The sequence below is a fragment of the Bubalus bubalis genome, chromosome 3 (genome assembly GCF_019923935.1).
Source record: "Bubalus bubalis isolate 160015118507 breed Murrah chromosome 3, NDDB_SH_1, whole genome shotgun sequence".
Classification (NCBI taxonomy): Eukaryota; Metazoa; Chordata; class Mammalia; order Artiodactyla; family Bovidae; genus Bubalus; species Bubalus bubalis.
Genome location: NC_059159.1, coordinates 74133176 through 74159808, shown reverse-complemented (window position 1 = coordinate 74159808; position 26633 = coordinate 74133176). Strand labels below are relative to the sequence as shown.

Here is a 26633-nt window from a genome sequence, read left to right as displayed (position 1 = left end):
GTTGATGTACAATGTTATGCCAATCTCTGCTGTACAGCAAAGTGACTCAGTTACACACATATAGACACATTTTTTTCCTAGTATGATTTATCACAGAATACTGAATATGTTCCCTGTGCTATCCAGTACAACCTTGTTGTTTATTCTGCTGCTGTTTAAACTATTATATATAAGAGTTTACATTTAATTTGCTGATTCCAAGCTTCCCTCCCCGATCCACTCCTCCTTGGCAAACACAAGTCTGTTCTCTAAACACACAGGAAAAAAATCTTGAGAGCAACCAGGAAAAAAAAAAAAAATGCACCTTACCTACAAGGGAAAAACAATCTGAATGACACCAGATTTCTCACCAGAGAATGTGGACAGCAGACAAAAGTGACACAATGTTTTTCAAATGCTAAAAGAAAACCCTGTCAATCCAAATGCCTATATACTCCGCAATATATACTTCAGAAATAAAGAGGAAATCAAGACATTCTCAGTGAAGCAAAACAAATTATTTTAAGAATCTGTGCACCAGCAGACGTTCCCTTCCCTAAAAGAAGAGCAAAAAGAAGTTCTCCAAAGAGAAGAACATGACAGAAGAATAAAGGAAGAAAGCATGGTGACTACAGAGCAGAGCTGTGTGTGGAAGGATCTGCTCTGCCCCGCTGCTGTGGGGCTGCCTCTTTTTTATCCAGTGTTCCAGGTGGAACCAGACAGCTTAGGTGTAAGTAAGCCCTGTTCCTACCACTGAGCAGCTGTGTCATTCTGGGCAAGTGCCTCAAATATAAAATGGGAATAGTCATAGCATTTACTTCCTAGGTTGTTGGGAGGTAACATGAGTTAATAATTGATCAGGACTGCCTGGCATAGCTTTAATGCTCCTTGGTATTCGTCTTGGTCTGTTACGCTAGTCTTTTGCCGAGAACCATGAAAATGTTAATGATGGTGATTTGTACTTCAATACTGGGTAGGGCAATACCTATTCATGAGTTATTTTTTCAGAAATGTCATCGCTATTTTCACTTATGTATGTGTCTATATAAACTCTGGAGCCATTTTACAAAGCTAAAATATCATTTATATTTTGATTATGGGCTATGATAAATGTACAACTGAATTTGCAGTAAATGCACATCTTTAAAATATCCAGTCATTCCATTCAAGAAAATGGTGTTTCTTTTCTTTCTTTTTCAAAAGTTTTTTACTTGGCTGTGCTGGGTCTTAGTTGCAGCATGTGGGATCTAGTTCCCTGACCAAGGATTGAACGTGGGCTCCCTGCATTGGGAGCTCGGAGTCTTAGCCACTGGACCACCAGGGTAGTCCCAGGGTTTCTTTTCTCTTAATTACCTTCTATTGCTCGGTAAAATTTTTTTAGTTGTCCTTATTTATGCTTCAAACATTTCTGGTTAGGCCAACAGATGCAGAGTTTAGACAGATGGACTCTGCCAGCTCTACTGCGACCTAGCTGTGTGATCTACTGACAATGAAATTTTCATGCCTCAGTTTCCCTCCCAGAGAGTGACTTCATGAGAGGCTTGACCACATGGATCACTGTGAGAACCGCTGATAAAAATAAGCATTTGCAGGGCTTGGTGGAGAGCCCATATTCTGCATGGATGAGACAGTTATTGTCACTGTGAGCAGAAATGTCCCAGCCCCGTACACCTTGTACTGGTTACTGATCACCCACTGAGAAGTCACTGATCTCTAAAGCACTTCAAATTCAAATACAACTTGATTTATATTAAAAAAAATTTAGGCCTGGAATATAGGTCAGGAAAGCAATCAAAATATGATTTTCTCTCCCCCGATTCCCCACTCTACTCCATCCCACCTATAATTATCTTCATTGTTTCTGTAAGCATAAAGGAAGCTTAATGTGCCCTATTTCCAATTCACATTTTCACTGCTGCAAAACTGCTGCATGATGTGTGCATTTACCTCGTTATTTCCTCTGGGTAAATTTCTAGAAATGAAATTCCTGGGTTACATTTCCCTATGAGGAATTTTAATTTCTCAGACATGGTTCTGATCATTACTTAAGGCAGGCTCAGGGTGGGGGGAATGTGACGGGAAAAAAGGTAAAAATATAAACTTGCCCTTTGGGCATCCAATTAAAAAAATTAAATACATCTAATGATGTTCAATCATACACTAAAATGCAATTAAATAGTTCAGTTCAGTAGCTCAGTTGTGTCTGACTCTTTGCAACCCCATGGACTGCAGCACACCAGGCTTCCCTGTCCATCACCAACTCCTGGAGCTTGCTCAAACTCATGTCCATCACATCGGTGATGCCATCCAACCATCTCATCCTCTGTCATCCCCTTCTCCTCCTGTCTTCAATCTTTCCCAGCATCAGGGTCTTTTCCAATGAGTCGGTTCTATACATCAGGTGGCCAAAGTACTGGTGTTTCAGCTTCAGCATCAGTCCTTCCAGTGAATATTCAGGACTGATTTCCTCTAGGATGGACTGGTTGGATCTCCTTGCAGGCCAAGGGACTCTCAAGAGTCTTCTCCAACACCACAGTTTAAAAAGCATCAATTTTTTGGTGTTAAGCTTTCTTTATAGTCCAACTCTCACATCCATACATGACCATTGGAGAAACCATAGCTTTGACTAGACAGACCTTTGTTGGTAAAGTAATGTCTCTGTTTTTTAATATGCTGTCTAGGTTGGTCATAGCTTTTCTTCCAAGGAGCAAGCGTCTTTTAATTTCATGGCTGCAGTCACAATCTGCAGTGATTTTGGAGCCCAAAAAAATAAAGCCTCTCACTGCATTATAATAACCTCAAATATTTCCTCAGCCCCCCAAATAAAGTCAGCCACTGTTTCCACTGTTTCCCCATCTATTTCCCATGAAGTTATGGGACCAGATGCCATGATCTAAGTTTTCTGAATGTTGAGCTTTAAGCCAACTTTTTCACTCTCCTCTTTCACTTTCATCAAGAGGCTTTTTAGTTCCTCTTCACTTTCTGCCATAAGAGTGGTGTCATCTGCATATCTGAGGTTATTGATATTTCTCCTGGCAATCTTGATTCCAGCTTGTGCTTTTTCCAGCCCAGCATTTCTCATGATGTACTCTGCATATAAGTTAAATAAGCAGGGTGACAATATACAGCCTTGACATACTCTGTTTCCTATTTGGAACCAGTCTGTTGTTCCATGTCCAGTTCTAACTGTTGCTTCCTGACCTGTATATAGGTTTCTCAAGAGGCAGGTCAGGTGGTCTGGTATTCCCATCTCTTTCAGAATTTTCCACAGTTTATTGTGATCCACACAGTCAAAGGCTTTGGCATAGTCAATAAAGGAGAAATCGATGTTTTTCTGGAACTCTTGCTTTTTCCATGATCCAGAGGATGTTGGCAATTTATCTCTGGTTCCTCTGCCTTTTCTAAAACCAGCTTGAACATCTGGAAGTTCACGGTTCACGTATTGCTGAAGCCTGGCTTGGAGAATTTTGAGCATTACTTTACTAGCGAGTGAGATGAGTACAATTGTGGAGCATTCTTTGGCATTGCCTTTCTTAGGGATTGGAATGAAAACTGACCTTTTCCAGGTCTGTGGCCACTGCTGAGTTTTCCAAATTTGCTGACATATTGAGTGCAGCACTTTCACAGCATCATCTTTGAAGATTTGAAATAGTTCAAGTGGAATTCCATCACCTCACTAGCTTTGTTCGTAGTGATGCTTCCTAAGGCCCACTTGACTTCACATTTCAGGATGTCTGGCTCTAGGTGAGTGATCACACCATTGTAATTAACTGGGTCATGAAGATCTTTTTTGTACAGTTCTTCTGTGTATTCTTGCCACCTGTTCTTAATATCTTCTGCTTCTGTTAGGTCCATACCATTTCTGTCCTTTATTGAACCCATCTTTGCATGAAATGTTCCCTTGGTATCTCTAATTTTATTGAAGAGATCTCTAGTCTTTCTCTTTTCAAAACACCACAGACAGGGGGCTCACCCCAAGAACCATAAATCCTTTGACTTTTAAGAGAATGAGGTTTCCCCTACCTTGGTATACTTCTCCTAAGCCTCTGCCCTTGACAACAAAGCCTGCCTCTTTCAACACGGCAGTGTGCACTGGTCACCACAGCAGGACAGAGACGAGGCCAAGACTCTGAGCTCCTGACCGCCAGGGCATTACCAGCTAGCAACGACTCCTGGCTACCCTAGAGCTGGGTCCTTGCTCACTCTTTACCATCTCTGCCCATTTTCAATCGATGCATGTTAGGGGAATTCCCCAGTGCTATTAAATAGCCTAATTCAACAGATATTTAACAACAGTCCATTTTCTCCTCACTGCACCCTATGGCCTGATGCGTTGGCTACAAAAGAACGTATGGCCGAGCACCTTCGCTGTTCACCTGAAACCACCATAATACTGTTAATCGGCTATACCCCAATACAAAATAGAAAGTTTGGGAAAAAAAAGTCAAAAGACAAAAATTAAATTTTAATTTAAAATATAATTTTAAAAAGTAAAAAAAAAAAATTGAACTCTAGGGCTTCTCTGGTGGCTCAGTGGTAAACAATCCGTCTGCTAATGCAGGAGACATGGGTTCAATCCCTGGTCCAGGAAGATCCCACATGCTGTGGAGCAACTAAATCCGTGTGCCACAACTATTAAGCCTGTGCTCCAGAGCCTGAGGACCACGACTACTGAAGCCTTCACTTCCTAAGCCCATGCTCCGCAATAAGAGCAGCCACAGCAATGAGAAGCCTGCTCGCCTCAACTAGAGAGTAGCCCCACTCACTGCACATAGAGAAAAGTCCTGGCAGCAACAAAGACTCAGCACAGCCAAAAATAATATAAATCAATCAATAAAATTATTAAAAAAAAAAAAAAAAGAATGCCTATATGTTTGCTCCAGCCTCTGTCTTCCTCAACAGGCTTTTACTCTATTGCTTTTGCCACACATGAATGTAAACACATGGTTACCTAGTGGAGGAGATAAAAAATATTATGCCAAAGCTAAAAAGGTTTTAAAGCCTTTAATCAGCATCGTCCCTATATTCTACAAAATGGAGAAGTGGCTCAGTGAAAAAACCCTATCCTAAGTAAAATTAAGGGGGGAAATTAAGAGGAACTAAAGAATTTCCCTGCAATTCTCAGTGAAAATGTAGACGAGGTGCTTTCAAATATCTTGTTCTCCTAACTTTAGAGAGAAACGTTTTTTAAAATGAGTCAACACTGACATAACATCATAATTTTTTCCTAAAGTAAGCATTAGTTTGCTTTCGATAGTTCATTCCTTCTCAGTACTTTTTTGAGCATACAGATTATGACTTTTCAAAATTATGAACCCTATGGAATTAGTCTACTGAATTGTAAGACTCATCTTCATGAAGTTAAAGTAGGCCTCTCACCCTTGTCCTGTAACAACTCCCATTTTAAGCACTTACTTTAAACCAGGCACTGTAGGAAGAAATGCATACATCTCACTTTATCTCCAAAACCACCCTGTGAGTTCTACAAATAAGAATGATAATTTCAAAGAGGAACTACCTGAAGTCACACGTTTTGTAAGTGGCAGAGTGGAGACTGGAACCACTGATTCTAACGTTAAAGCTCTTCCCCAGGCCTGCAGAGTCCAGTGTTTCCAGAGAGTCTGAGATGAAGTCTCTGCAAACAGTCTGGAGAAAGTATGGGTGTCTGTGTGTGGGGGTATCTGTGTGTGTGTGTCTTTCCCTAATCTGCTTCCATGCTGTGTCATAAAGAAAATTAAAGTCAAACTAAGGTCACTACTGAGAGGCTGGACTGAGCCAGCATGCTACTTCAAGGTCCACTGTATCATCCATATGTGTAAACAGGCCTTCCAATACTGGGCACAGCTCCAGGCACAGTGCGCCAGGACCCTCTCCCTGAGGACTCCAGATGTTAGAAAGGGATGTGAAGAAAAGACTAAGAGCTGTGTCTTGCAGTGTTAGGGTGTTGTCCTCAAAATGAACTGTCCGTGTTGGAGCTATTCTAGCTGTCTCCCTTTTATATCTAAAAGCATAGCTTTAAGCATTAGTGCTAATAAAATGTATTTTAGCTCACTGAGAAATAAAGCAGAATGAACCTGATATTCACTGTGGGATGAATTCCTGGCAGTCCAGTGGTTCAGAACCCACCTTCCAGTGGCAGGGACGAGAGTTTGATCCCTGATTGAGAAACGAAGATCCCCCATACTGTGGGGCAACTAGTCTGCCACAACTTCTAAGCCTGTGCACCACAGCTAGAGAGAAGCCTGCACTCTACAACGAAGATCCTATGTGTTGCGACTAAACCCAATGCAGACAGATAAACAAATACTTAAAAAAATAAAAATATAACCTAAGAAACAGAGCAAAATGATAACAGGTACCAACCATGCTCATGGTCCCTGTTCATGGCTTACAGTTAGATTCTGAAGGAGTAACACGGATGCAAAGACTTACCTTTTCCTTAAATACTGCTTCATTCCATCCCTGCAGCCTTGAAATGGACTCATTCATCATTTTTTCTTTGCAGATGTTCAGTTTTTCTTTTTCGATTACATCAGCATTACTAGTCAGAAGGAAGCACTTGCTGCCTCTTGCTCTTCCTCTGCCTGTTAGAAAATAAACATTTTACTTGGTGTCTTTGATGTAAAACTCTGACAAATCTGAGAATGTGAACAAAGCAGGGCTAGTCCTAAAATTCGACTTGGGTTCACTGAATCCCACTTTCTGGAAAAGCCGAGCTGGTAGGGTGTGAGTCAACGCAGGGGTGCAGCTGCACATTAAACATTCAGACAAACAAGGAGCCCACTTAGGCTGCTTGCTCAGGGTCTCCCTGGTGCAGTGTGATGGGACAGACACATTATTAGAGACACTGCTTAAAAACAACCCAGCAAGCACCTCCAGGATGACATTGTGACGGCCCCAAAGATGAATGATAAACAGATGGGGAAATGGGGAAATAAGATACGTTCACAGGACTTCACTGGTGGTCCAGTGAATGGGAATCTACCTGCCAATGCAGGGGAAACAGGTTAAAGGCCTGGTCCAGGAAGATACCACATGCCACGGGGCAACTAAGCTTGTGCACCACAACTACGAGCCCACGTGCTCTGAAGTCTGCACACCCTAGAGCCTGTGCTCTGCAATAAGACAAGCCACCATAACGAGAAGCCCGCATACCACAACTGGAGAAAAGCCCGAGCAAAAAGCAAGGAAAACCCAGCATAGCCAAAAATAAATAAAACTTTAAAAAAAGAGACATGTTCACAACCACCAGAATATAGGTGGAAAATGAGAAGTGGTATAAGAAAGATGGATAAAAGGGCCACAGGCATTCAAATTAGAGATGATTGCCAGCTGGGAGACTGAGGAACCAGTGATGTGGAAGCAGGGCAAGAGAAACAAAGATCAGCAGCAGCAATACATGAGCAAGTCCTTCAAACAGGAAAAAAGATGAAGCCAGGGAGGCTGAAGTGGATAATACACAAAGTGGAAGAATGGGAAACAAGGTTGGAAACTTAAGAGGGTGCCGGATTTTGAAAATGCTTTAACATCAAGAAGATTTGGGAACCGTGGGAGTTTCTATACAGGGAGGTGACATGCTCAGAGCTGTTTTTCAGGAAAAATAATGTGGCAGCTGTAGTTATAGAAATTAAGAAAAAATAAGAAAGACTAGTTAAGAGGCTGCTTAGTTCCAGCGGGAGAACTCCTTGCACGTCCTTTCTGGCACACAGGGGACCCACCAGCACCTAAGCACAGCCATGAAGGGCTCACGTATGACTGCCGAAGCCTCAAAGCTGGAATTTTCCTTCCATCAACATGTCAGCCAATATTAACTAAGTAAGCAATATTCATTGTGAACAAGAACAAAAACAGACAAAACTGTGGACACAACTGTAGCCACCCCATCCTGACCAAGTAGGTCACCATAAGGGCCAGTGGCAGAAGGGGCCACTGTGCCGCCAGTGACAGCAAAGGAGAAGGGCTGGAAGGACAGACACGGTCACAAGTCAGACAAAACGGCAGCCTTTGAGTCCTGGCATCACAGCTCTTCTTACCTCTGGTCTGGATCATTTTGATGACATTGCCCACATACTCGTAGAGGATGACCAGATTGCACTGAGCAATGTCAATGCCTTCATCGGCAACCGAGGTAGCAATTAGAATCTTGCTGTCTCTGTTGGTTCGGAATGCATCCAGTGCACACTTCTGTGCTGGGAGGGTCATTCCTGTGTCAGAGGACATTACATAACTCACCAAGAGGGAACTTTACCCTTGAAAAAAATAGCTGTTAATTATGGAAAGCTTAGGACATGCCAGGTACTGTGATAAGTGCTTTACATTCATGATCTCACAACAGCCTTCAGGGAAGGGCCTATCCCTGTCCTTGCTTTAGAGAAGATAAGGTGGGGGTCTAACATCTTGGACTCTATCACAAGTCTGCCTGACCTCAAATTCCAGCTGCAGCACCTACTAGCTATGTGGTTTCGGTCACGATATCGCAAAACAAATATTAAATCTTTTGAAAAAATACCAACAGTTGGACAAATACCATAGAATACCACTTATGTGTAGAGTCTAAAGAAAAGGGTACAAATGCATGTATTTACAAAACCTAAGTAGAGTCATGCATGTAGAAAACAAACATGGTTACCAGAGGGGAAGGGGGGAAGGGATAAACAGAGACTGGGACTGACATATACACACTATTACATACAAAACAGATAACTAATAAGAACCTGCTCAATACTCTGTAATGGCCTATATGGAAAAAGAATCTAAAAGAAAGAGTGGCTATATGTATATGTGTAACCGATTCACTTAGCTGTACACCTGAAACTAATGCAACTATTTCCAATAAATCAACTATTTCCAATAAAATTTTTAAAAATATATCAATAGCTAACTGTAACGCCTTTGTGCACATAGAGGAGTTCTCAGCTAACAAGACCTTTTCACATCTACTTACTCACTGCAACTTCACAAGGCCCTTTTTAGGTTGATATGGCGAGTGTTATGGCTCCCCTTTAATACAGGTGAAGACCTGGAGGTTCGGGAGGGATGGTAAACTGACAGCTAACCAGCAAAGCAGGCTTGGGATTTAAGCTGAGGGCCCCACCACCGTGCAGTTTCCAGCCACTGATACACTGAGCAGAGCAGGAACTTAAGTGGTCTCCACCTCAGAGTTAACAGAATTTATGAAAGTTCCAACTCTGTCCCAGTATATTGGCAGCAAAATCTTGAGATATATTTTGCTGAGGCCAAAACAATTTCTTTTCAACATGATCTACTGAACAATGAACATGCCCAAGACAGACACCACACTTCACTAATTTCTGAACTTAACTATTTGTTCATCAAACATTTATTCTACAATTATGGTTTGTCAGATAAGGATAGAATGGTTAAAAGGTTCATTTTTATCTAAAGGGAGCTTCTAGTTTGTAGAAGAAGGCTATACATGGGAAAGTATAATTCAATGTGATGACAATGAATGGAGCCAGAACTGTGTGCTGTGGGATGTGGGCGAGGGAGACTCCGCCCTAGTGGTCTAGACTTAGGAGGAGGGGGTGGCTGCCCAGCAGAAGCACGGTTACTGGCACAGAGTGAGTTCTCAATGAATGCGGGTGGATGGTGGATGGATAGATGAATGAATGAATGGATGGATGAACGGAGGGATGGACAAACAAATATCTTCTGGGTGCTTATGTATGGATGAATAACAAAGTTTGAAAATCAAGTTGGACTCATGCTGGAGTCATATGGCAGAAGCCTCTGAATTCCAACCACAACCTCATTTGGTAAGTCAACTATTCAAAATCTGACTTTGCTTTTTAGATTAGTGAGGCTTAAATTTTGCATAAAGGGAAACTTCAAGGGTGATGACCGAGGACTGAGAGCAGGACTGTTTATTATAAACAGCACTAAATAAGAGATACAGTGAGGACCTGTCATTGCTTATCACTGAGGCGTGGGGAGTAAGGCTGTGAGAATGTCAGCATGAGGACTGGCCACTGAGGATCAAAGGTGGCCTTTCATCCTTTAACCCCCCTACCCAGATTTTAGGATTATCTCTAGGACTTTTTAAAATTATAAAATACATAATGCATGTAAGTTTTTTACACTTTAAAGAATAACAATAAAATAGACAGCATTTCTATTTCCAGTTAATCTACTGGTTGAAAATTTGAGCAAGAGAGTAATATACTCAAACAATATTAAAAACAAAACAAAACTACAGTTTTGTATGCAGGACATATGGGAGGAGGAAAGTCTACAAGTTTCTGACATTTGAGCATGGCAATGGCTTTTCAATGTGTCCACTGAGCTAGGCTGAACTGCAGTCCCCAGATATTCACCCAGGTGTTTCTGTGAAGGGAATTTGCAGATGTAATTAAACTTCTTAAATCAGTTGATATGGTTACTCAATAGGGACTTCATTTTAGGCAGGCCTGACCTAAACAAGGCAGCCCTTGAAAAGAGGACTGAGGTGATCCGTGACCTCAGACTCTGGACAGCTCATGCCTATGGGGTTCCACCTGATCCTGGCCTGCCCTGCAGACTCAGACTGGCTTTGCCAGTCCAGGTGTGTGTCAATTCCTTGTACTAAATCCCTGTGTGCCTGTCTGTGTACAATATACATGTGTTGCTATATATATATATGAATGTATAAATGTATGTGTTTATAATCTCCTACTGGTTTTGCTTCTCTGGTTGAACCCTGACTGATACAAGTACTAAGAAAGAATTAAAATATATATGTTCTTATATATATATATTAGATCTAATGCACTATATATAAATACCCATTGTCTGATTTGTTCTGCCACGTCCAGTCAATATGCCAGGTTTTAGAAAGCTGAGTTTAGGATTTTCTTCAATCCAGTTCTTTAAGGCCTGAAAATACAAAGAAATTGTCACTATTTGTATATTATCTGTATTAATTCAATATTGAATATATGCCACCTGATTTGAAGAGCTGACTCACTGGAAAAGATCTTGATACTGGGAAATAATGAAGGCAAAAAGAGGGAATGGCAGAGGATGGGATGGTTAGATAGCACCACTGACTCAATGGACATGGGATTTGAGCAAACTCCGCGAGATAGTGGAGGACAGGGGAACTTGGCATGTGGCAGTCCATGGGGTCACAAAGAGTTGGACATGACTTAGTGACTAAACAACAATGCAAGTAGAAAAAAAGCTTAAAGTAAACGATAATGGAAAAGAATTAAAAAAGAATGTATGTATATGTATAACTGAATCACTTTGCTGTACAGCAGAAATAAATACAATGCCATAAATCAACTCTACTTCAATTTTTAAAAAGTATACAGACAAGTACGCTGAAGTAGTTTTCAGACTAACAGACCTGAGGAATCAAAAGCTTCTTGTGATTGAATTCTATGCAACAAATAACTATAATGGTGTCTATCTTTGTAATCCAATATGATTCAATTTCTAAGACATTTTTTTCAGTGAAAAAGGCAAGGTTCAAAATAGTGGGTAGGTAGAAAATAAGTGAATTTAGAAAGATCTCAGGACACAAGATCAATACACAGACATTAGTTGTATTTCTAAATACCAGCAACAAACAAAAGTATCATTTATAATAGCATTAACACTTAGGTATAAGTTTAACAAAATATGTGCAGAATCTGTATGCTGAAAATGACAAAACACTGATAAAAGAAACCAAAGAAGATGTGGCAGGGGCCTCTAAGGTAGCTGTGAGTGATCTCCACCCCTTGGAATTCAGATCCTGTTTAATCCCTTCCCCTCAAGTGTGAACTGAACTTACTGACTTGCTTCTAATGAATAAAATAAGGCAGACCTGAGGGGAATCACTTCCAAGTTGAAGCTATAACATGACTGTGACCTTGGTATTAGGTGCCCTCTCCACCCCTCTTGGATCACTTACTCTAGGGGAGGCCAGCACCTCTCTGTGAGGCTAGCCTGTGCAGAGGCCCCCATGAATGAGCTAAGCATGTGTGTGCATACTCAGTCACTAAGTCATGTCCAACTCTCTTTGGGACCCCTATGGACTGTCGCCCTCCAGGCTCCTCTGTCAATGGGATTTCCCAGGCAAGAATACTAAAGTGGGTTGCCATTTCCTTCTCCAAGGGATCTTCCTGACCCAGGGATCAAACCCGTGTCTTCTGTGTCTCCTGCATTGCAGGCAGATTCTTTACCCACTGAGTGATTGGGGAAGCCCCCATGAATGAGCTAAGCACATCTTCTGCCAAAAACCACACAAGTTGGGTTGGACGTTGATCCTCCCAGCCTTGAGATGGCTGTAGCCATGGCCAACAACTGACTGGAGCCTCATGAGACATCCTGAGATGGAAACACCCAGTGAGTTGTTTCCAGATTACTGACCCATATGCATTATAGATGTCTGTTGTTTCCAGCTACCTAGTTTTGCGATAAACTGTTATCAGCAGTAGATAACGAATACAGAAGCCCTATATAAATAAAAAAGATACATTGTTATGATATCATTTCTCCCCAGTTTTATCTATAGGTTCAGTGAAATCCCAAACGAAATTTCAATAGATTTTCTCATAGATGTGTGTGAGTTTATTCTAAAATAAAAATGGAAAGGTAAAGAAAGATAGCTAAGACAATGTTGAAAAAATTAAAAAGTTGGAAGACTCACACTACCTGATTTCAAGACTTAATTACTATAAAGCTACAGTAATCAAGACTGCGTAGGATGGGTGGAAGGATAGATGTACAAATGAATGGAACAGAATATAGAATCCAGAAATAGACCAACATGAATAGAGTCAACTGATCTTTTTAAGTTACAAATGCAATTCAATGGAGAAAGGATAGTCTTTTCATCATATATGCTGAAATAACTGGATACCCACATGCTAAGAGAAAAAAATCTCAATCCATACTTCAAAATGAATTGTAGACTTAAATATAAAATCTAAATCTATAAAACTTCTAGAAGATAACATGGGAAAAAATCTGTGCTCTTGGGTAGGCAAAGGTTTCTTAGACACAAAATCAAAAGCACAATCCACAAAAAGAAAAAAAAAAAAAGATAAAATGGACTTGTCAAAGGTTAAAACTTTCAGTAAGAGATACAGTTAAGAGAATGAAAAGATCCTGAAGAAAATGTTTGCAAATCACATTTCTGATAGAGGACATTTTTGTCAGAAAAAAGAACTCTCAAAAAACTAACAACAATAACTTAAAAACTCAACAATAATAAATAACCCAGTTAAACCCCATTTTAAAATGGGCAAAAGATGTAAACAGATACTTCATCAAAGGAGATACATGAATGGCTAATGAGCATATGAAAAAAATGATAAATCATATTAGTCATTAGTGAAATACAAATTAAAACCTTAGTGAGGTACCACTAGGTGCCCACAGACACAGCTAAAAATTTTTTAATTGATGGAAAGAATAAAAATTTGTAAAATGTTTGCTGTGAGGGTATCAAGGCATTATAAACCAGAGTGACTGAGACAGTGAGGTACTAATGTAAGGATAAACAAACAGAAAATCAGAATAGAATAAAGAGCCCAGAAACAGACCCACACAGACCCTATATAGGGATGCTTAATTGCAAAGAAGTGAAGAACGGACACTCTTTTAATTAAAATGGTACTGGGCCAACTTGTATCCACACAGAGGAAGAAGCTTACATCCACCAGTGCTCGGGTTTTCACAAAGAGGATGGTTCTGGTCTCTGGGTTTAAGTGGTATTCCTCTTGCAAGATGAAGCAGAGATCTTTGAGTTTAGCGTTCTCATTGCTGGGATCCATAGAAATACCTTCTAGTTCCAACAGCTTTTCTGCAAAAAGGGGAATATTTTACAAAAGGTTTATGTGCGTGTGCTAAGTCGCTTCAGTCATATCCAACTCTTTGCTATACTATGGACGATAGCCTGCCAGCCTCCTCTGTCCATGATATTCTCCAGGCAAGAATACTGGAGTGGGTTGCCGTGCCCTCCTCCAGAGGATCTACCTGACCCAGAGGTCAAACCTACCTGTCTTGCATCTCCTGCATTGGCAGGCAGGTTCTTTACCACTAGTGCCACCTGGGAGCCCACAAAAGGTTTATAAATTCTAATAATTTAGAACACACTGCAACCTTTAGCTATAGTTCAAACATTTCATCTCTCAATCTCTGACCAGAATTTTATGATAAATAACCACCAATGCAATGCATACACTGAATACACTAACAAATGCATAAATTTCCCTCCCCCAGAGAGCTAGTTGTTCAGTATTTAGCATATGTATAGTTAATACTTTGGTATAGACCAAAAAAATTATTATTTGGGAAAAGGCATTTGAGAGAGGAAGAAGAAAGACTTACTTTTCACTTAATATTTTCCTATATTTTTCTTAATATGGACACAGTGGCATCAAGAGCCATATCGGTTTTCTTCTTTATATAGAAGTACATAATTACAATCTTGTTTGGTCGCCAAGTCGTGTCCAACTCTTTGCTCCCCGTGAACTGCAGCATGCCAGGCTTCCCTGTCCTTCTCTATCTTGCAGAGTTAGCTCAAATCACAGTCTTAATATCATTAAAACTTTTTTTATATTTTTTAAATCTTTATAAAATTACTAAAAGTTAAACCAAAAAATGTTCCTATCAATTGACTATTTCTATGGGACGTATCTTTTGCAAATCCTACTATTTTTTCCTTCTTCGAAACAGCAAATAGTGTAAGCAGCAGATTCTTTTCCTAAGTGCAGATTTCCCTGAAGTTTCACAGTCCTGCCACATATCCTATCTTCTTAAGCCTAGGACAAGTCCCTGAGCATCACCAGGTGTTGTTACGTGTGACACCATATGTGTACGCTGCCCCTGGAGTCTCCAGGCTCCACTGGCTTCCTCCCCCTGGAAACACCACCCACCTTCAAATCTCTGAGTGAGATCTTGCTCAATTGCATCAAATCCTGCTGCCCGGACATTTTTGAAGAAGTTTTTCAAGTAATTCAGAGCATCTTTCATCCGTGCATCCTCATTGATAATGAGGGCATCATTGTATTTCTGTTGAAAATGGAAAGTTTCAGTATGTTTCTAATGTCTAATACAACTGCTGTACTTAAGTTCATTTCACTGTACTTAACACAGAATTAACTTTAATAATAAACATCTCAAGTCTATTCCAACTTAGTTTTTAAAGATGAATCATCTCTAACAGTACTGTAATAAAACCTTAGAACCATACTGTAAAAAGAAGAAAAAAAACAAGAAAACACCTCAATTAGCTAGAATTAGTCATTAATTCAGATCACTTTGGATCCTAGAATCCTTGGAAGAGAAAGAAAATTACATGAAAAACAAATGTCAAAGATTAAATCACAAAAATGAAAGTAAAGCAACTTCCACATCAACCTGCTTCATCATTTAGACATTCAACTTAACCTCTTTGTACATCCAAAACCATCACTGAATGGCACCTGTTCAGAATGATGGCGCTGACCCCTTACACCAGATATTCAGTTAAGTCCATTAAAATTCTACAAATTCATATGGATTGAATGTATTTTAAATGTTTTCAATGGCACGATAAGCAGAGGTGATGGTGGTAACTGTTGCTTAAGCTCTTGGTTAACCAGCAACGACTACAGACTCTGGACTTCTTAGCATGTGGTTTGACCAAAGGTAGGAAAACATGCTTCAGGCTATGGCAACACGACCCACCTACTGAACTTTAAAGACTTAAAGATGGCTGTCCCTGGTCATGTATCTACAGTAATATTCCCCACCCCCAAGGTCAAATATGGGGATACTGAGGTACAGCACAGACCCACGGCCTTTATTTCTGTCCCCCGGCCTCTAGGGCTAGGTTTCAGAGAGCAAAGACAGATGTTGAACAGGATAGCTTTTGGCATTTGCTTCATAAGAACCACCGGGAAAGTTCCTAAATGATGCTCTCTCAGCTGCCACAGCACAGCTCCCAGTAGGTGTTATGATGGAAATATCCTTTTCCAAAGAAGCCACATACCCGCAAATGTGACGTGTACAAAAACAGGGCTTTACAAATCCTGCTTTCTTCCTCTTTGTCTGGCATCTGAAACACCATGCACGCTTTCTGAACTGCGATAATCCACTGTTCATATTTCTGTGTCCCAAAATGCCTATTTTGAATTTGAGATAAGTTTTCTGGAAAAAAAAACAAAAACAGTTTTCCATTGTTTCATCTGGCTAGTCATTTAAGGCCCTAAGCATGTCTCGCCTTCTAATTTTGATTCCTTACTCTTTGTACACACAGAGTATTTCTCTTGAGACAGTTTTCAGCAGTGTCTACGTACAAACACAATTCTTACTGAATACCGACTACGTACCAAGAATCAACATGTCTTGTATTTATAATTTCATTTCACAACGCCATGACGTAGATACACTTTATAGATGAGGAAATGGAAGCTCGGAGAAGTGAAATCATCACACCAAGTCACACAGCTAGTATACAGAGGGAGCAAGGATTTCAAACCCAGATGTGTCCCATACCCAAGCTCTACTGATTCTCTGAGCTGACAACCAAACAGCCCAGAGGCCAAACAAAGGCCATGGAATAAAACCTAACTGCCCCCCACCTTTTTTTTTTTGCCTGCGCTGGGTCTTTGCTGCAGCACACAGGGGCTTTTCTAGCGGTTGCATGTGGGCTTCTCTAGCTGGGGTGCACGGGGTTAGCTGCCCCACGGCATGTGGGATTTTAGCTCCCTGACCAGGGTTTGAATCTTGGTCCCCTGCATTGGAAGGGAGATTCTTAACCACTGGACCACCAGGGAAGTCCCCTCACCCATTCATCTTTAATCAGAGGAACAAAGGCGGTTACCCAGACAAGTAGCAGTGGCCCCATCTACAAACAAGGGGGCTATCAATAAACTAGAGCAATCAACATGTATTTACTGAACTTAGGTAGGTGGAAAAATGAGCTAGGCCATCTGGCAGTGAGCAGCTGACAGTGTCTGAACAGATGAAGAGATGGCGGAGGGTATAAGAGACAAGAAGAATAAGAAGGTAGAAAACCATGTCTCCCCACCCTTCTCCACCTCCAAACCCTGACCACATCCTAACGCTTCTGGATAATACCATGATCTCCTCCTACCTGGTCTCCTTACCTCCTTCCTCCTTCCCTCCAGTCCAGTCTCCATTCAATAACCGGAGGGAATTTCCAAAATTGCAGATGAGAGACAATGCTAATCCACTGATTAAAAGCCTTTAGGGAGGGACTTCCCTGGCAGTCCAGGGCTTAAGACTTCACGTTTCAAAGCAGAGGGTGCAGGTTTGACCCCTGGTTAGAGAACCAGAGTCCCAAATGATGTAACAAACTTCGTGATACAACTAAGACTCGGTGCAGCCAAATAAATAAATACATGTATTTTTTTTTTAAGTCTTGAGGGACTTCCTTGGTGGTCCAGTAGCTAAGGCTCTGCACTCCCAACGAAGGGGGCCTGGGTTTGATCCTTGATCAGGGAACTAGATCCCACACGCCTCAACGAAGACCCAGCACAGCCAAATAAATAAATGTTAAAAATAACAATAATAAATGCTTTAAAAAATACAGTGTTTAGTGGGTTTCTCCAGTCAAACTCCTAGTCTGGCCCTCAGGGGGCTCTGTGGTCTGGCTTCCGACTCTCCTCTCTAGCAACTTTCCTTCCTACAGTTCTCAGGATCAGTGAAAGTCCCCAGACTCTCTCTGCGCCTGTCTCCTCTGCCTGAAATACCCCTCACTCCCCTTACTCCCACCACTCCCCCGCCCCATGTTGCCTCGCTACTATCACTCACCCACCTTTGGCACTGCCGGTAGCCAAACCGAAAATGCCGTGAGGGCAGGGCTTGTGTCTGAGGGTCCACGCTGTGTTCCCACCACCGAGCACTTAGCCCAGCACTGAATGAACAAGAGAATGAATTCGTTCAAGAGAACTGCTAATAGGCAAGGAGCAGAAAGCTGGCAAGAGAAGCAGAACCAGATTGTGCGAGCAGGGCGCGCATGGCCGGGTGAGCGGCCGGCCGGCCGTGAGAGCTCTGCCTGGGAGAACGAGGATTGCCAGCAGGACACTGGCAAGATAAAACAGGTAATCCCAGGAAGACGAGCTGGGTAATGGGGGGTTCGACGGGAAAGAGGGTAGAGGCGGGCAAAGCAGCTGTTAGACTAAGTTGTTAGAAATCAAGCTGTGAAAGAAAGAAGAGAGATTAAGCGTGAGAGAAGTTGAGACACAGAAGTTACCCTGGGGACGAGAATTCAACATCTCCGAAACTCTACACTCGTGCCTGCCCAGGCTGCTCCTTGCTCTAGAACGAGTAACACCTGCCGGTGCACACACAGGTGCCAAGAGAGAAGCCCCGCGCTCGCTCACTCGCTCACTCCCACCCAAACCCAGTGAGCTCTTAAATCCGAAGGCTTCTGTTTGCACGAGCCAGCTCCCTTCACTAGCCCATCTCCACTGCCTCAGTTTGGCTCTCGTCATTTCTCATCACAGAACTTAGCAGTTCAAAATCGCGCATTGCTTCCCATTTGCTTTCAGGATATTTATTTATTTATTTGGCAGCGCTGGCTCTGAGTTGTGGCACGTGGGAATCGAGTTCCCTGACTGCAGATGGAAGCCAGGCCCCCGGCATTTTGAGCCACTGGACCACCGGGGAAGTCCCACTGCTAGGATAAAATTCAAACTCAGCATGGCCTACAGGATACCTTCACTGTCTGCCCCCGGCCTCTCCCCCAGCCCCACTCTCCTTTCTACTAGTCACCTGTTAGAATTAGCATGAAATCCTGCAGATTCTAAAATTCACTGTCCTCTCTCTTCCCTCTGCAACTGCTGTCTCTTTGACCACACTTGATCACCTCTCCTTCTTAACCTGGCTGACTTCAAGATCTGTCGCACATATTACCTCCCCCAGGAAGTCCTCCCTACAGCCCAGTCCTGGCCTAAGCTCCCCTGTGCGCCCATGATAGCAGTGTGTAACCCTGCCTTGCCACAGGGCAACTATTCGCATCTGATTCTCATTGTTTGATGGTGAGTTCCTTGAAGGCAAGACTGTCTTTAATCTTGGTGCTTCCTTTACCTAGCATAGTACCTGGCACAATACCCGATGAATTAATTACTTGATTTAAAAAAGGAGAAGAGAACTTGGCAACTTCAAGAGAGCCTCAAAAGAATAAAGAATCAAAGGTCACCTGTAGGTTTGAATCCAAGACTTCAGGGCAATGGTGGTTTCATTCATACAATGAAAAGCTAAATTTGGAAGGTCAAAAAAGCAATGAATTGAATTAAATATGGTATTTTTCAGCTGTGTGTGTCTAGGTGGATTTACTTTGGATTTAAAAAGGAAAAAAAAAAAAAGCAAGAGAAAATAAAGGAGGACTTATAAGCCTCCTGAATAACAAACAAGAAAGTCAAACTCTGGGTATGGTCTTGACATTGTTTGGACTAAGAAAAGTGCAAAAAGACCCCAGTGAACAACAAATGGCCGTTCCCAGATGGAGAGAAGACAAAACGAGGTTATTCTCACCAAGAGTTACAGTCCCAAGTTCTTCAAAGATACTCTTTGCTAGAGCCTCTGTCTCTGCCATCAGCTGAGATATGATGTGTTTAAATCTGTCTGTAGTCCGTGATTCCACTTTCCTGAAAACTAGAGCCATCAAAGGAAAGTTAGTATTTCTCAGGAAGAACACATCATAGTTCAAAGCAGGTATCTCCAAACCTTTCTCTGCCTTTGTCTCTTCCTCTGTAAAACCCTAGGCCCCAAGCTCACAGGCAGGTCATCTGAAAGATGAGACAAATACTCAAGACACCTTCAGCCACTCCCTAGTGTTTAATGCACTCATTCTAACATTTTCCATGGTCCAAGTCTAATTCAACTTTTTTTTAAATAATTTTATTTATTTATTTTTGGCTGTGCTGGGTCTTCATTGCTGCATGGGCTTCTCTCTAGTTGTGGCGAGCAAAGGCTACCCTCTAGTTGGAGTTCGTGGGCTTCCGATTGTGGTGACTGCTTTTGTTGAGGGGCACAGGCGCGAGGGCATGTGGACTTCAGCAGTGGGCTCAGTAGTTGCGGCTCCCAGGCTCTAGAACTCGGGCTTAGTAGTTGTGGCACATGGGCTTAGCTGCTTCATGGCATGTGGGATCTTCCCGGACCAGGGATTGGACCCGTGTCTCCTGCATTGGCAGGTGGACTCTTTACCACTGAGCCACCAGAGAAGCCCTCAGGCACATTTTAGATTCTAGTTTTCCACGTGTGTATCTGGTGAAAGAGGTCAGAATCAAGAGGCCTGGGAGCTGGGAGTCCTCAGCCACACTTTAGACTCTGCATCAAAAGCTCTGGGGCCTTTGGCGAGCGCCTCAACTTTCCTGGGACTGTTTTCTTCCCTCAAAAATGCCCCGCAGCTGCTTTTTCATCACAAAGTCATGTCCAACTCATTCATGACCCCATGGACTGTAGCCCTCCAGGCTCCTCTGTTCATGGGATATGCCAGGCAAGGATCCTGGAGTGGGTTGCCATTTCCTTTCCCTAATTCAACTTCTTACTCCGGCTTTCCTGTTAACTCAACACAGAGCTCCTGCTCTGACTAGGCTGATACCCATCTTGTTTCTGCAAATACCGTATTTTAAGCCCTGTCTCTGTTCTTTGATCTTCTCCCTTCCCACCTAACCCCCAGGGTTGTTCACAATGCTCCAAATACTCATTTTTGCAGTATCCACAGAACATGCTGGGTTCTGGTGATAGCTGAAAAGAACATGCTCTGCGCTCCAGAGAAGGCTATCTTCTTAGCAGAGAAAGATACACAAGCCAGATGACCAGACAGAGAGCTGTGACAGTATGTGCAAAGTGCCATGGAGCACAGGGAGGCTTCTCTCATTCTTCCTGGGGCGGCAATGTCAGGGGATAAACAGGGGAAGAGGCGAGGAGGAGTGAGCACAGTCATGTGCAAAGGCTGGGATGGACAAAGCTTAGAGGGAGAACACACATGACTCCTCCATCCCAGGAGCCCAGAGAAATGCAACTTGGTTGGGTTTGTGGGAGATGAAGCTGAGATGAAGCTCAACGTGTGGGAGAGACCAGATGAGAAAGAAAGTTGTGCCTACCCAACTCTTTGCAACTCTTTTGGACTGTAGCCCACCAGGCTCCTCTGCTCATGGGATTTTTCAGGCAAGAATACTGGAGTGGGTTGCCATTTCCTTCTCCAGGGGATCTTCCTGACCCGGGGATCGAACTTGCATCTTCTGTGTCTCCTGCATTGGCAGGCAGATTTTTTTTTTTTTTAACTGCTGAGCCATTGAGGAAGCCCAAAGAAATTTGTATACGACATCAAAAGTTGTAGGTTGAGTGCCTTGTCTAAATTCCTTACAGCCAGCGCCCTGACCGTCTTTGGTGTGTTTGTTCTGCCTTGTAGTCATTTGGTTGTGTGCTATTTAGAGAGCAAGGGGTGAAGTCGTACTTGTCTTCTGTACCCTCTCTCTCTTGCTGGGTTAGTATAGCATTGATATTCAAGAAATATCAATCTTTGTTAGTCAATCTTAGTAATCAAATCATATTCTGATCTTTTGAGGAAGGACAGGATGAGTTCAGATACTTTCACTTCAACCAAAATTCCAGATACAAATTCAAATAATGGATAGGAACTCAGTATCGTCCTCAGGCACAGAAGGCAGGAAGGACCAAGCCACGTGGGTGCTAAGGTGTTCTCAGCACCTCTCTCACTGCCGGTACCTTTGTTAAGGTTTATGGAAATGAAGAGTAAGAATGACTGCTTTCTACAGGCCACTCCTGAGCTTCACTGGGGAGAGAAGCAGGAAATATGATTATTTTCCAAGTTTGCAGATAAATATTTTCCTCTAAACAGAGAAAGGGTAAGAATTCAGTGTTCATCTACATGACCCTGAACTAAGAATAGCAGAGGGTAACAAAGTCCCAAAGGGCTTGTGACTGGGTCCCACTTACACTTCTGGGGCTTGTAAACAACCTCCTCCAGCTCCTCCAAGTTGTCTCTGACTGTTGCTACCACTGATGTGTCGAGAGAAGCACACAGCTTGCAGATATATTCTGTGGCTTCGGCTGTGTTTTTGGCATCTCCAACACCAACTGAGGCAGTCAGCCCAATGACCTGTGAGGAGCATTCCAAATCATCAGATGTCTGGGACATAGCGAGATGTTTCCACAATCCCTCATGTAACTTTTTCCTGATAAAGTAGGGTTTTTATTTTTTAAACTAACTTCAGATAAAGAACAAGAATTTTTTTTTTTTTCTGACATTCTCTATGACATCAAAAATGGAAAGGTCCCCATTAGGTGAAGCACTGAGTAAATGCGGGAATCACTGCTCTGCAGCTGAACACGAATCAGCACAGAAGCCCAGAGAAGAAACCCTTTCCAGGCAGGACTGCTCTCATCTTTATCCTTGTTTCCCCGTGACGCATAGAACAATACGCTGAAAAGGGCAAGGACTAAAATCAGACATGCTTCCATTTCAATCTCAGCCATGTCACACTGGCTGGGTGTCTTGGACAAAAATCTTTATCTCTCTGTAAAGTTGGGTGACTTTAGCCATTTAAACTGGAAGTTGTGTGACAGAGAACAGACTTGTTTGTGATTGCCAAGGGAGAGAGTGGTGGGGGAGGGATGGACTGGGAGTTTGGGATTAGCAGATGCAAACTATTATATATAGGATGGATAAACAGCAATGTCCTACTGTATACACAGGGAACTATATTCCATATCCTGTGATAAACCATAATGGAAAAGAATATGAAAGCAATTGAATTGCTTTGCTGTACAGCAAAAATTAATACAACAGAAATTAATACTGTAAATCAAATATGCTTCAATTTTTTTTAAATGGTAGCTTCAATTTTAAAAAAGTGATAACTTCAATTTAAAAAACAATGGTAGCTGGGTGACTTCAATAAGATGACATTTGTAAAGAATTTAGTTTAATGGTCTTCTAATAAATATTTATTTCTTCCTCTAAAAGTCACTCAAATATTGAATGACTGAATGACTGAATCATTCAAATAAACAAGGAATCTAGTTAACTATCAATTTTATTCTAGAAGAAAAAACTGTAAGAAATGTGATTTCTACTAAATTCTGTCTGAATTTTGGGCACCATACTGGATTTCTTCTAACCTGTGCTTCCTAAATGGTTAATTGTTAAGCCTAGAGAACACAGAGGTGAGACTGGTAAACCAGAGGCATGGTTTCCAACCTCATTTGGCCTCAATAATACCAGGCCATTCATCTGTGTTCCTCTCGGTTGTGTCTCCCATTTCAAATTTTCTCCATGCACCCTGAGCTCCCACCTCCATTCTCATCTTGATTATTCTCAGTGAACCATCTCTCTCTCCTTCATTCAAGAGAAAATGCCAGGGATTCCATACCCTTCCTGCCCCCACCTATAAACTATTCTTTGTCTTGACTCCTCTCAGCCCTTCCCCTCTGATGACACCAAAAACAATGCCTCGTCCGCTCTCCGGTACTAATGCACCTACGCAGCCCATACCCGCTCGTCTCTCCTGGCATCTTGTTCTGCCAATCATTCCCTCTCTCCCATCCTGCCCCACTGGTGGCTATCCACAGCTTCATACTCTGCACTCAGGCAATATTAAGAACTTCATGATTCTTGGCGATTCCCTGGCAGTCCAGTGGTTAGGACTCAGCACATCCACTGCTGTGGCCCAGGTTCAATCCCTGGTTGGGGAACTAAGGTCCCCATAAGCCATACAGCACAGCCAAAAAAAAAAAACAAACAAACCTTTAAGCTTCTCAAGCCCCTGTGCACTCTCATGCCCCTGTGCCTCTAGACACACAGTGGCCTTTACTGCAAACCATCCAGCTATTTTCCTTATAAACTCTTGTTAGTTTTTACCTATCCTAACTTCTATTAGGTCTCACTTTACTTTCATAGCACATTTAAGATCACTTTCATTTCTTTGCTGTACAACTCCATCACGTATTACCATAAATTATGACATAATTCTCACATATGTGGCTCCCCACAAAACTCAAGCTGCTTGAAGGCAAGGACTATCTTTTTATATTTGTGCCCCAGTGCCTAGCACAGGGCATGACACATGGAGGTACCTAATACATATTTGTTAAGTGAATAAATGAATGAATCAATCAAAACTAACCTAATGAGTTGTACAGTATGCAAGGATCTAAGAAGGACATCCTCAATATGGCCACAAGGGTAAGTAAATACGATTTAGGAAGAAATCCATCTGACTTTGGACATACCTGGGGCAGTGAGTCTGAAGATCCTCCCAGTTTCTGATCTAGATAATGAAACATGATCATATTATATGGATGGTGTTTATTGGTGTTGTGACATTCATCAAATATCATCAAAGTAAAGATGGAGAGTGATGGAATAGTCCCATCTTTAAGGCTGTTCACAAGAATCTGTGGTGTTAAAATGATGATGTCATTGTTCTCAACAATCTGTTCCACAGAGATACTGTCAGCTGTCGCTCCAGAAATGCCTGAAACTTTGTACCTGGAAGATGACAGAAATTTCCCATTAGCAACCATGATGTGAATAAGGAACCACAAAGATCAGAACGTCAATTAAATTCTCCCTAAGTCCAAAAGGAATGGATTTGGAGAAAAGGTAAGTGCTTGGAGCAAAGCCTGACACATAGTAAAGTGAAAAAAGTGAAAGTGTTAGTCGTGTCAGACTCTGCTACCCATGGACTGTAGCCCGCCAGGCTCCTCTGTCCATGGGATTCTCCAGGCAAGAACACTGGAGTGGGTAGCCATTCCCTTCTCCAGGGGATCTTCTCGACCAAGGGATCAAACTGGGATCTCCTGCATTGTCAGTGGATTCTTTACTGTCTCTGACATATAGTAAGTGATCATAAACATAATCTAGGGAGAATTGCTAGTATTGATAGAATATATTCTATGTGGCACCTGAGGATACAGAGGGCCAACCATAATTCTTTCAAGCCACCATGAAAGAACATAGAAAAGAGTAATATTAAATAAATTAAAAAATCATTAAACAAGTTAAATGTTCCATTTAAATATAAAATTTACCTTAAGTCATTTACTCACTCTACAAGAGCTAATCAAAGGAGTTTAGGATTTCAGGTGTATTCATGAAGGAGTTATATCTAAATAATAAAAAAGCTTAATCTACCATAAGTTTTTTGAATCATGGTTTTCTAAAAGCAAAACAAAGCACAAAACACATTGGTTACATGACCTAGAGAAAAAAAAGCTGGACCGACTTATACCTACCCAAATCTTTCAAAATATTCTGAGAACACAGATTTCTGCTGTTCGTACAGTGGGACTTGAACAGCAAAAAGGACAACTTTCCCCTTTCGTCCTTGTGGAAATCTCTTAAGATGATGTTCGCATATAAGTAGGGAAACAAAGGTTTTTCCACAACCTTTTAACATATAAAGAGAAAGACAACACGTAACTAATAGTATACTAAAATGCTTCTGGAGAAAGGTCATTACTGAGGGCTCCTCTAAAACCACAGAGCTAAAAGTAAACGGATGATGAGGGTGGGTTAACAACTGTAGAACTCACACTCTGACTCAAAAACCAAGCTACTTCCTAGGCACTTGCACACAGCAAGGGACTGCAGGAAGCTAAAAGAAAGCATTCTCTCTCCTTGCTCGTGTCCCTGAAAACACTACGAAACCATATGAATAATGGTTTTTTCAAAAGATCAATGGAACAATGAAACAATTGAAACTTGCTACTTGGTCCCAGTGTTCAATAAAGTGGAAAAAAGGAAGCAAACAGAGAAATAAACTATTTCAGTAATTGCATCCGCTTACCAGTAGGAGCACATATTATTGTATTCTTTCCCTTCTGAGCAGGTAAAGCGAGCTCTAGTTGGTAATTTCTTGGTTTCAATGGGCTATAAGTAGGAGGCACTTCTGTAATACAACAGAAACTAAGTTAGCAAACAGTGACCACTCTGAGGAATCAAGTCAACACTTCCTCCAAAGGACAAGAAATTTGACTCTAGCAAGAAAGACCTCATTTAAGAAAGTTTAGAATTCTTGTCTCTAATTAAACATTCCAGCTTCTAAACTGATTTGAAATACAGAATTCTCCCTCAATAACAAAGTACCAATGGCAGGAAGGAAAAAAGGAAAAAAAAAAAAAAAAACCACAAAGATTTCTTTCTGAAACAATCATGGAAGCCTAATCAGGAGAAATTAAACCTAATCCAGGGCAAAACAGATTGCCACCGGTTGAAGGAAATGCTGCATGAGACAAAACAACAAATCCCTCTAAGGTCTTTGAAAAACACCAAACTGAATACCAAACTCCAAAATAATCTCTTACTGACAAGCAACGGTGCTTTATAATTCTGCAAGCTCTCACATGGTATTCTCTCTTAACAGAATCAAAAGTTTTAAAAAAATAATCAGAGGTATCTCACTAACAGATAAGTGTACAGAATGTTAAGAGCTAGAAAGACCTTGGAAATCATCTGTTGAGTCGAACCTACCTATTTTAAAGTAAATGGAAATTTCTAAATGGTTAAGTGAGTTCGCTAAGGACCTTTACCTGTCAGAAAACTTAAAACAATTGACACTCACTGATTTTATTCTGGAGTGACAAAAATATGTATCATTTTATTGCAGAAGCAGTCCATCAATTCTCACCTTATGTTCTTAACCCCAAATCACATCCTTCTTCCAACACTTCTTTATTGATCC

General features: G+C 41.6%; 1 protein-coding gene and 1 non-coding gene across 2 annotated transcripts in view; one reads left to right on the top strand and one right to left on the bottom strand.

Moving 5' to 3' along the window:
* Positions 1–26633, bottom strand: part of DDX58 (DExD/H-box helicase 58) — a 45014-nt gene that overhangs the window by 5688 nt on the left and 12693 nt on the right. Inside the window, exons 6-16 of the mRNA XM_006060270.3 lie at positions 25740–25841; positions 25186–25339; positions 24181–24439; positions 21886–22048; positions 19456–19575; positions 15944–16101; positions 14847–14982; positions 13623–13771; positions 10761–10851; positions 8013–8183; positions 6412–6563 (exon numbers count right to left, since the gene is read on the bottom strand). Coding sequence (XP_006060332.2) covers positions 6412–6563; positions 8013–8183; positions 10761–10851; positions 13623–13771; positions 14847–14982; positions 15944–16101; positions 19456–19575; positions 21886–22048; positions 24181–24439; positions 25186–25339; positions 25740–25841 — 1655 coding nt within the window. The remainder of the gene's footprint in view (positions 1–6411; positions 6564–8012; positions 8184–10760; positions 10852–13622; positions 13772–14846; positions 14983–15943; positions 16102–19455; positions 19576–21885; positions 22049–24180; positions 24440–25185; positions 25340–25739; positions 25842–26633) is intronic.
* Positions 23572–23643, top strand: TRNAG-UCC. Its single transcript has one exon. It is a non-coding gene; the product is annotated as a tRNA-Gly (tRNA).